The sequence below is a fragment of the Antrostomus carolinensis genome, unplaced genomic scaffold (assembly GCF_000700745.2).
Source record: "Antrostomus carolinensis isolate BGI_N321 unplaced genomic scaffold, ASM70074v2 scaffold1274, whole genome shotgun sequence".
Classification (NCBI taxonomy): Eukaryota; Metazoa; Chordata; class Aves; order Caprimulgiformes; family Caprimulgidae; genus Antrostomus; species Antrostomus carolinensis.
This window is the reverse complement of record NW_010308456.1, coordinates 54,046-65,894: the sequence shown is the minus strand read 5'-3', so window position 1 is coordinate 65,894 and position 11,849 is coordinate 54,046. Positions and strand designations below refer to the sequence as shown.

Sequence of the window (11,849 nt, the reverse complement as noted above, 5' to 3'; positions counted from 1 at the left end):
ACATATGAATTCATGGCTTCTGGTTTGCCCACCTCATTTACTATTTCAGTTAAGCTGTTGATAACAGACCAGTTGTAAATTGGGTTATTTTATTTCAGCATTATATTAATAACTGTCATTTTACTTTGATCAATATTTTTTTTCAATAAGATTTAATAATTTAAAGGTTTTAAATTGTGTTTACGTTGCTGTGGTTGTAAGTCCTACGTGGGTTCAGTGCCATTGCCATGTTTTGGAGTGGGCATCAGCATCACATGCCATTGTCTGTCTGAGGAAAAACCCAACTGGTGTTACTTTCAGCAGCATGGTTGGTTCATGCTGGGTCACAGAATGTTACAGAATCACAGAATGTTGGGGATTGGAAGGGACCTCGAAAGATCATCCAGTCCAATCCCTGACTATAGGGGTCTGTGGGTGAATGAATTTGGTGGTGGTTGGGGAGGAGAAAAACCTGCAAATGATCTGGTGCTTAAAATGGGCTACAGAGGAACTTGTGACAGCGTGTACTCGTACCTGTATTACACCATGTATCATGCATATGTATCAGCAAATGATATATCTGTGTATCACAGCTCTGATGACCCCATTTAATCATTGCTCTAATTACTACAATGGATTATGTCTTCACAGGCACAGTTAGTTGATCTGAAGTCTGAACTGACAGAAACGCAGGCAGAGAAAGCGGTATTGGAGAAGGAAGTGCATGATCAGCTTCTGCAGCTCCATGCTGTTCAACTCCAGCTACATGCCAAAACTGGTCAGAGCGTTGATTCTGGGGCTATTAAGGCAAAACTGGTGAGTATGGTGGCTTGAATGGAGAATTGTGTTAGACTTTTCCCTCTCCTGGCTGAAGTTCTTCCTTGGAAGGTGCGAGTAAGCTGGTTACAAATTTCACGTTAAAAATGTTAGAGAAAGTTAACTTTCTTTTTTAAATAACATTTATGGTTGGTTGTTAGCAACCATTAAAAAGAACAATATAAGTGACATCACAGTAATGAATAAGAATTTAACAAGTTGTTTTTACATAAACTGGTTTTTAGTGATTTCTTAAAGTAGAATAAGAAAATATTTTAGTGGTTTATAAAGCTTTTCTGGAGACAGAAGTTGCAAGAGGTAATAGCTTCCAATATACAAATACACCCAAATCTTCATGTATCTCAAAAAAGCCAAAAGTGAGGTAAATCTATTGTTTTGTTGTAGCTATAGTCTGACAAGAGTAAAAATGGGATGGTTTTGCTATACGAAGGGAGGCATCACAGTCCTCTGTTGTCATTCTTTAAGAATGCTGCAGATGCATCTATGGTGCTGTTCATTGCTACGTGCAGCAAACTGTCATAAACCAATAAACCACTGATAATTTTGTATTATATGTTTTTTTAGAAACTTAGACCCTTACAAAGCCCACCAAAGGTTAACAATAGTTAATCTGTGCAATTAGTTGGCATTGACTGATAACCAGAGTGTAGTCTGCCTTGTTACTAGCCATAGCAAAGATTCAGGCTCTACCTCTAAGACTTTGTAAATTAGAAAAGTAAAATAATGTTGTATAGATTGTGGTTTCTAACTGCTGGCATAAACCAAAGTCTAGTTCTCTGTCTGTTTTTAAAATTGCTTCACAGATTGGTTGCAAATACCTACTCCCAACATATGTGGAACATCAGATTAGTCTCCTCTGCTATTTTGACCTGTTAATTAATGTATAATAAAACACAGTAATAGGCTATAAGGCTTAAAGGCTATCTAGGCTAATCACTGGATAACAGGAGTAAGCCAAATTCTTCCTGTTTCAGATCCAAAAGCTGTAATTGAATTAGAGCTGTGTTCCTAGGTCTACATACTTACATATTCAGTGTAAGAGTAACATTTTCTGGATTGTCTGCACATACTTTATTCTGTATTGAATTATTCTGTAGTGAATTAGTGTAAGCATGATGAAGTTTCTTCAGAACTGCTAATAATTTTTATGGCCCTGTAAATAATCGTAAGTTAAATCTCACTAGCATTTTGTAAGTGTTAGGCTGCAGGTTTACATGTAGCAAGCTTTTTAAGCCAGCACATCACTGTGAGTCATTTTGGTCCCTAAATTTTTATTAGTGAGGATTAACTTCTGAGTGTAGACATAGAGAGTAATACTTTTAACCTTTTTGTTTCTCCTTACCTTGTTATAAACAATTTCTAAAGATATATTAAATCTCCATGCTATTGACAGCAGTCTTTTTCCCATAAGTTGCAATAAATACATTTTACTTGCATTGTTCAGATTTTATCTGTGTTGAAATTGAATTTATTAACAGTGTAGACTGATATTCTCTCCTTAATTCTATTTAGTTCCTCCATTTTTATAAACATCAGGGCTGATCTTTTGCATTTGCTTTATTTTGGCTTTAGGGATTTTGTAGTTCTAATGGAGAGAAATTCACTTTTAAACTGTTCTAGATACAGAAAGCTATAAAGGTCTGGGCAGCTTGAACAAGCAAAACTGAAACTGCTTAAATGACAATAAATTGGGAAATCTGAGTTTTAGATAGACAAAAACTGTCATGCTGACCTTCTGGCAGTCAGAAAGCCTCTGAGGGCAGAGAAGGGCTGTGTCAACGGAATGTGCGATGGGGAAATAAAGCTCTGGACTAGTTAACTTCCTGCTTTCTTTGTTAACGACAACCACTCTTTTGCATGTAGACTCTTAGCATAAATGTGTACTCTGCAAACTGTAAAACTGTACACAGTGGTGAACTAAGAATTTTTAAAATGTTTCAGAATGCTAAACAATTAATAACATCATGTAGTTTAAGCTAAGTCCCTTTTTAGGTCTGGTGTATCTGATTAGTCCAGGCACAATAACTCTTTTTTTCTAAGAGTATAAAGTTGCCTAGTGGAATTTTTTTCCTTGAGTTTTACAGTTGTTGTAGTTTTTTGTTGTTTTTTTTTTCTACTTCTCCCTGTCCTTTATGTTCCTCTTGTAATATATATTTTGTTATTCTTTCTGAAAGGAAAGAAATTATCATCTGCATAACAGATTATATATTACAGAATATATTTTCTATGATACTTTCATAACTGCTTTCATGTGTTTCACATTATCTTGCTATCCTTTACATAGATTCATGGTATTTTAGGAGAAAGTGTTGTTTTCAATACTACAATAAGGTTAAAATTTTTAATAAGATTTTCAATAACTTTCACTACAAAATAGCTGCTAAGTACACTTATAGCAATGTACTTGTTTTTTATGCCTTCTAATTAAATACACAATCTGCTGGTAAATTTCTTTTGGAGTAAGTTATTTATGTTGTTGCATTTTCTTGAAGTTCCTCTTGCCTATTTCTCTAATTATGGAACTCTCTTCTTCTATCTTAAGTCTGTCCTTTCTGTGGATGAAATGGTAAGTATCCTGATTGCCTTTTTTATGTTTAAGCAGTGCTTTTGTTTTGTGCAACAACTCCTATATGTTGGCCTCAGAAACTGGCAAAACAGATCTGGCATTTTCCTTCTTTCTGTCAGTTGTCAAGATGCCGTGTGAAGAATTTTCTTTGCATTTTAGTTTTTCTTCTCTAGTTCTGGTGCCCTATTTCCTAAGTCTGTGTGTGTTTTATTTATTATTGTTACAGCTAATTCGGGGTGATATCTGACAACCTGACATTCTGAAAGATTGTTCTGGCAGTATCTCAAAAATTTTTAAAGTGTTATACAATTTCTAAAGCATAAACACTGTACGTATCTGCCAATGTAATATGAAGTATTTTATATATATTGTATTTAAAAAAAAAATTCCTGTCAGCTTTTCCTTGTTTTCCCTTTTCTCAGTTCTTTTTATGGGCATGATTTAATATGATTTACTGGCTTGTGTAACAGCCCAAAGTATATACACTCAGTAATACATAGATAAGAAGAAAAAGTGATGCAAAGTTAACTTTTATCTTCTGGTCTTTCACAGGGATAGACTTGAAAGGTTTTTAAACAGCTTTTCCACTTTTATTATGTGATATACCTCATTATCATTACTCAGTATTTGCTCTTTGAAAAACCACAGGGTAGCTGGTAACTGTAAGCTTTGATCTTCAACGTTGCAGTTGCATTTTTGGTTTGGTGGGGTTTTTTTATATTACCAGCAGAAAATACATTTTTTTTTCTGTTTTGCGGAACCAGTGCGATACTGTGAACACCAGAAAGTGTGAATGACTCTGTAACTTCCTCAGATTTTTTAAAAGATTTTTGGAGACTTACTGTATCTCATGACAGCTGGTCTAAAAAAAGACGTGTTCTCTCAGTGCATCTTCAGATATTCTGTATTGCAAACCTTTGATTTTTCTTTGTGGTGTTCACTTGGAGAAGTCCAGAAAAGCATTAAAAATGGCTTCTGGGTGTAATTTTCCACCTTGGTCACAGAGTAATAGTCATAGTAATGGAGCAAATAGGAAAAAAACAATTATATGGGATTACATTATTTTCATATTTTAGGTATAGCATTTAAAATGCACGACTAAAAGTGATTCCACTTAGAAATACAGTGTTTGACTTTCTGTATAAATTTAATATAAATGATGAATCAAATTCAGAGAAAATAAACGGAAAATTTCAATCTTGATGAGAGTTTTGAAGCTGCCTACTTCATATAAATGCAGTAAAGTGTGCTGCATGGAATTTGCTAAGGTAAGCAAATATCTGGGATCACTTTAGCAATTCAGTTTTCTAGGGGAGGGTGGAATTCTTCTCCCAGGGTGTATTTGAGATACATTAAGGAACTCACACATCTCTAAAGCTTTTTTTCTGAATAGAAAACAGGACTGGTACATTCTAAGATATTATTGGCAAATATATTATGGCTTTTTAGTTTATGACTTGTTATTCAGTAAATAAATCATAAAAATATCCAGTGAGAAGAAAATGGATTGTCGAGTGTGAATGATGTACCTTCATATGTACGCCTTAAATCTTAGCCTTTTCTTTTTAGATTTGTCAAATAAAAGATGTTCTAAAAGTGAGTACGTACACAGACAGTGTGCCTGTATATTGGCAATGTAGACATAGCTAACCTAAGTGTTACAGGAACACTGTACCTGTATATGGACTCTCAGGTTCTGTAAAACAAGTGTTGTGTCTGAAGCAGCACCCTTCTGACAGCTAAAGTGTGTCAGAGGCAATGCAGCGTGTTGGCACTCTTCAATTCTTGTAATTGCCCTTTGGCTACTGGCAGTAGATGTGAATTAAAATAGCCCAAGACCATCACAATAACAGAGAAAATCGCTATAAGGTTAGGAACTCCTGTTCTTTGAATGTAGATGAGTCAAAATTCTTGGCTTAGGAGTGATCATGCAGTTTAGAAGGAGATCTGTTGAAGAGTCATCTCACAAGACAGTGCCCAGCTGAAAGGCCAGAGACCAGAAGTGACTTCATGTGACAGGTCTTCTAATGTGCATGTGGAGTCAAACCTGATCTGACACTGGGTCAATATGGGAATTGTAGGAAGTGAAATGCCAGCGATTTCAAGCAATCTGTGTGCCACTCCTGAGCGGTGAGCGAGGTGATTCTTGGCCGATATCTATACACATGTAATGGGCTCCATTCATTTAACCTGATATAAATACTTAACATGTGAGGGAGATAGTAGAGTCCATCAGATTCAGAGTTATCTTTCTGGCAAATAGCTGTAAATGCCTACATATAGCTATTGTGAAAATACCTCTCTTTGGAGGGACCAGCCTTGCTTAATATCTAAAGTGTGGCAGTATCAGCCATATTCATGGTTTTATATTCAAGCTTGGAATAGTGAATAAAAATAATCACAAGTTGATAACAGATTTGTCTTGCCAGTTCTGTCAAATTTTGTTTCTGTCCTATCGCTTCTTTAGTAGCACCTCCTGGTTTTATTTGTTTAATAATGTATTTGGTACAAGTGCAAAGAACATTTCTAAGGTACTCTAAATTTGGTCTTCAGAAACGTGTTATGGAGAACTTTGTTTTTATTGCTATTTCAGGTGACAGACTTTTTTAAAAGGGAACAGTAGTAGATCCCGTGTCTCTACTACTTTCCTGGTTTGCAGTGGGGTTTTTTTCCCCCATTTTGTAAAAGGGATATAGAAAAGTTAGCTGTTCTTAAAGCAGATTTTGTAGAATAGCAATCCAAGTTGAGCATACTAATTCCTTTCACTCCCACTACATTGGTTATTAGAAAAGATAATGGCTGTGCATTTTCTGTATGTTTGGGATGGACCAGTATGGAAGTAATTTTTATTTCCATAATTTCTTTTTCATGGAGGGTGGGGAAGTACATTTCTTAGAGTGATTTTGATGTGGTTTGATTTTTTTTTTTTTTTTTAACAAAGCTATTTTACACTAACTTCTTTTACTTTTAAGTTTTGTGAGGGTGAGCATCTTCACGTGTAGCATCTCTGGCTTTATTTTTGTGGTCTTCAGAGTCTGATTTGGAAATGTCCTTGGCTGGATGTTTCTTGGTTGTTTGCATGAAAATAATTGCCATTTTAATGATATAGACTTACAGAACATTGCCTTGACATCTGATCATATTAAAAATTGTATTAAAATAGTTAAAGAATATTATCAAATTGAAATTGATTTTCACTTATGAAATAATTTTCTCTCTGATTGTATGAATCTTCCATTTGAACACAGGAAAAAGTAAGGACAATATTCAGGCTACTTAAATTTTGTGTCCTTTGTGTGACGGGGAGAAGTACTGTCGCTGGTTTCAGTCCTTGGACTTTGAGCAAGTATACACATTTTGTGCTAAGGACTTGTCAGCTTGGACAAAAATCATGTCAGGAGCACAAAGTTGAATGCAAGGCCTCCTCTCCCCGGAGGGGAGTATGCAAACCACTAGCTGCAGTGCCAGAGTCCCTGCTTTCGTTTTTTTTCCTGCATGCATGTCCTGTACACAGGACATGTTTCACATTGTGTGTGCAGAAACAGTAAGTGCTCTTTCATTATTAACTTTGCTAAAAGCTTTCAACTTTTTTTTTTCTTTTTTTTTTTAAGGAGAGAGAACTTGAAGCTAACAAGAAAGAAAAAGTGAAAGAAGCTCAGTTGGAAGCTGAGGTGAAGTTGCTGAGGAAGGAAAATGAAGCTCTTCGTCGACACATAGCTGTGCTTCAGGCTGAGGTTTATGGAGCAAGATTGGCAGCCAAGTATTTAGATAAGGAACTAGCTGGAAGGTATGTAAAGTCAGTCTGTGTCCCTTAGCATGAGATGTCTTTTGTTGTTTTCTTCCTCTGCATGTCTAAAGTTAAGACTAAGTAGGAAAAGTCTCACATTTGCAGTTAATTGAACAAAAGGAAGAAACAAAAAATCCCCACAGCTACTGTACTTGCACTAGTTGCTGTGTGACTGTGCTGTAGCCAGATGAAGTGCACGAGTTGTACAATGCATTGATTTTTCACCTGTAATATAACATGTTGTTTTACTCTCTTTGTCATTTTTAGGGTCCAGCAAATTCAATTACTGGGCCGAGATATGAAGGGACCTGCTCATGACAAGCTCTGGAATCAGCTTGAAGCAGAAATACACCTTCACCGTCACAAAACTGTTATTAGAGCTTGTCGAGGTCGGAATGATCTAAAACGACCAATGCAAGCACCACCAGGACATGTAAGTTGAAAGGATGAGCCATTCCTCCATAATTTCCAACATTTGTGGAAAATAGATATAAGTAATTTCTTTGTTTTTGTGATTGATTTCACTTCAGTATTGTGTTCTTTCAAATGTCACTTCTAAATGTATAAATTTTTTGTATGCTGAAGGACAGTTCTGTGCTGAATAGCCTGTCCCCAAAAATGGCCATGAAAGATTATACAATTCCTTTGACTTGCCTAGGAACACTCAGTCCTTTTGAAAACTGAGCCTCTGCTATATGTCTGTATAAATATGAATTTAACAGCATAATTTTGTCACCTAAGTTTCAAAATGTGGAGCTAACTTATTTACAAAAAACAAGAAAAATAACATTTTTAAGATTAGATTGAACTGAAATTAGTTTTTAAAAAAAATTTTTGAGGGCCAGATAAATTGACACTCTGTAAAATAATTGATTTTTTTTTTTCCTTCAGAAGATATTTAAAAAAAAAACTTTAAAAGACATTTCACTGTGGCCAGCCTTGCTAGAACTTGCCCAACTTGGCACATAACCTGTTGATCACCCCGGTGTTCAGTGCATAAACCCAGACATTTTCAGGAAAGTGCTTTACTTTGACCTGTTGTAAATACCTTTGTTGGTCAGATGGATCTTACTGCTTCTGTTACTAATTGCATATAAAATAGTGATGGACAAATAAATGTATGTGTGATTTTAAGGGTATGCGTAACAGCAGCTTAACAAAAGGAAAATAAATACCTTAATTTATTTAGTCTCTCTTTTAGTTTTGAGTCAAATATGGTTTGTTTTTATTATAATAAAAATAAACTTGAGCAAGCAACCTCTTCCTTGGGACTGTCTTAACTTTGTCTTCTATAATTGGATTAGTCTTAAATTGCCGTTTACGTCATATAACTTCAGCAGTGATCAGCATTCCTTTATGTAGTCTCTTTATATTTTTAATATGTGGCTGATTTCCTTCTTTTGAAGTTAGGTTCTGTGTTGTGCATCACTCAGCACTGAAATAATTATTCTCATGAGAAGTGCATAGTGAGGAATCTTCTGATTTCATACCCTGTCTATAAAGGGGCACTGTAAGTTTGTCCTGCCTGCAGCTAGTCTAAAAATCTGTTGCTGGTGTACTGCCTGTATACAATTAGAAAAACCCCAAATGCAGAAATACATCACTTTTTGGTTCATGCATTTATATTAATGCTATGTTTGTTTTTTATCAAACTAGGATCCTGATGCCTTAAAGAAGAGTCAAGGTGTTGGTCCAATCAGAAAAGTTTTGCTAGTTAAAGAAGATCATGAAGGACTAGGAATTTCAATCACAGTAAATAATTACATTTATTTTCCATGACACATAAGAAGCAATTCAAATTTGTAAAGTATCGATATTGGCATCTCACACCTGACAAAAAATGTATTAACTTTTTACAACAAATTTTGAAAATTCTGGCTATTATTCTTTTATTCTAAATATGAATATTGTTTCTTGCAAGTCAATATGGTGCCTGGTATGCTTTTTCAGTGAGGTTTTGGCCTTGTCTCATTAGCTTGTATATGATTTTATACCTCTATTATTATTCAGAATTGTTTCCTTTGACTCTTTGAGCATGTATTTGAAATTTGTCTATTTTTTTGTTTGGGGAAGAATTAAGGGAAGCATCTCGTGTTCTTCTTAAGCATTCTTTTTGTCTGAAGCATGCTTTCTAATTTTCTATAATAAAAATTGACATAGGTACTTTTAAGATCAACTATCACAGTGTTGATTTTATGCTAATGAACAACTCAGTTAATTAAAATCTATTCTTTTTTTGTAGGGTGGGAAGGAGCATGGTGTTCCAATACTGATCTCTGAAATCCATCCTGGACAACCTGCTGATCGATGTGGAGGACTGCATGTTGGTGATGCTATTCTGGCAGTAAATGGAGTGAATCTAAGAGATGCCAAACATAAAGAAGCTGTAACTATTCTTTCCCAACAGGTCAGTTGAGACCTGTTATCCATTGCAGGTTTAGATGCTTCCTGTGTTCTGCCTACTGAATTACTTTGAATTTTAATGTTTTCTGTGAAGGACAGTGTTACGCTAAGCTGGTGATTCCTAAAGCTGTGTCACCTTACACTTAATCCTCTTATGTCTTGCAATTTAAGGTCAGTACTGGTTCAGTTAAATACATGTATTGGCTAATGATTCTTCGGTAAGGCTGATGGCAATCAGCTTATTACATTGCCCTTCAGAAATAATTATTTACGTAGTGACATACATTTTATTCTTTTGTGGCTGTACAGCTCCAGACAAACAATGGTTCTCATATATGTTGTGGTCTATAATCTTCTTTCTACCTAGCTTCCCATTTTCAGACAGTTAACAGATACACTTAATTTATCAGAAAAGTTACTCATTAGAAGTCACTGTTTGAAATGTATTGGTATGTAATTAAGAAATTCAGGTAACTTTGGTAAATCTGAGCTGTAGAGCTGTGCTTCTTTAATCAGTACAAACTTAATTCAGATACACATCCAAAATATTCAACCAACTGTAAATGTGTTTACAACAGTAAAAGGTATTTGTTTTAGTAACCTAACTTGTCTTGGTAATCCTGTTACGGAGGTATGCAGTAGTAAGTAAACTTGTAATTGTCATTGCATTTTAGAGAGGTGAGATTGAATTTGAAGTCGTGTACGTTGCTCCAGAAGTCGATTCGGATGACGAAAATGTAGAATATGAGGACGAGAGTGGACACCGTTATCGTTTATATCTTGATGAATTGGAAGAAGGTGCAAATTCAAGTTCTAATAGGAAAGATGCAAATGTGGATGTCAAACCCTCACAAGGTAAACCTTCTAAAATGTGTTACAGGCAGTTTAATTCTGAAGTCTCAATATGCAAACTAATTTCTGGTAAACACTGTTTTTATATTCATTGTAAAATTGACCTACTGTTAATTCAATTAATGTACTACTGGGCTGCCAGTTCTTTTGGTTGGTCCCTCACTTATTGGCCTAGTTTACTTAGATACAGCTGAATTAACTGAATTAATTTGTGGGGTTCTTTTCCACAATCACCTTTTCCAAAAGGTTGAAATTAAAATTTATTCTTATCTTTTCCTGACTCTGGTTTAGGACTTGTTAATTCTCCTTAACACTTTATGTTGTTTGCTTCTTCAAATACATTTTTTAGATCAGAGAGGTATAGAGACAGTTCCTGGTTTTCTGTCATACTATGTTCTGCTAGAAGCCTGTTAGCTCTTATTTTCGTAGTCACTTCAGCAAACTCTCCAGTTTCTGCAATAAGGCTCATTGATCTGTTCTTACCAAGATTACTTCTTTTGCTTAAATAAAATTTATTTTTAACTTGCAGTGTTTGATAAGAAACCAAATCTTGATGCACATGAAAATGGAGACCTGGGGAATTCAGTTGAAGCTCCGTTAGAAGACACTGCACCCAAATTAGCCCGTTCTGCTGAGTCTTTATCCTAAAAACAAACAAACAAACAAATCAACTGGACAGATCCCATCTTTGGGAACAATTGATAATCAATATTGACTGCTCCAAGTTGCATATACTAGTATAGGTTGTGAAAGGATGATTAAATGTCAAAGGGAACTGTATTCCTGTTGCCTGGAAAAAAGGCGGTTACCTCAGGGCTTCATTGTGAGCAATTCTAAATGTGGAAAACTGTCTTTTGCGTGACACGCTGTAGTTATCTAACACATGGCATGTGAAATGAATTTCCTTTTGATAATAAGCACCAAAGCATGGGATTTCTGAAAAGGATAACCTCAATACATTCAATTTTTAATCTCATTGATGTCCCCGAGGAAGTAGAATAAGATGCGGCCAGCTTCATTTTGACCCTTTGATGTTTTAAAGGGACAACTGATGTTCATTTTGGTGTGAAAGAAGCTTTAACTCCGGAAGAAGGGAGGGGAGGAATTGTACCATTGCATCCATGAGTTTTGTACTTAGAAATTTTGAACTGTAAGTTTTAAAATAAAGCTTTTTTTTTTTTTTTTTCTCAGAATAGCAAAAACTTGAGCTTTTATTTGAGCAAAGACCATCAAAACCCTAATGAGACAGTGGAGTACTTGCTAATCGTGATTCTTCAGCCCATGATAATTTTATGAGTGAGATTTCTGGCATTGTTGGTTTAATGAATTCACTGCCAATTGTTCCATTTGAAACTTGCTCCAAAAATATTTAAACATAGTATTATGGGGTTTTATAAGCAAAGTTACTTTAAAAAATACTCACAA

At 35.2% G+C, this 11,849-nt stretch overlaps 1 protein-coding gene across 1 annotated transcript; it reads left to right on the top strand.

Moving 5' to 3' along the window:
- Window positions 1-474: 474 nt before the first annotated feature.
- GOPC (golgi associated PDZ and coiled-coil motif containing) lies at window positions 475-11,571 on the top strand. Its single transcript, XM_010165748.2, has 8 exons — window positions 475-540; window positions 631-795; window positions 6,994-7,169; window positions 7,437-7,602; window positions 8,826-8,921; window positions 9,412-9,576; window positions 10,247-10,427; window positions 10,954-11,571. Exons 1-8 carry the CDS (start codon window positions 475-477, stop codon window positions 11,070-11,072), a joined length of 1,134 nt encoding a protein of 377 aa, XP_010164050.2. The 3' UTR covers window positions 11,073-11,571.
- The last annotated feature ends 278 nt before the right edge of the window (window positions 11,572-11,849 follow it).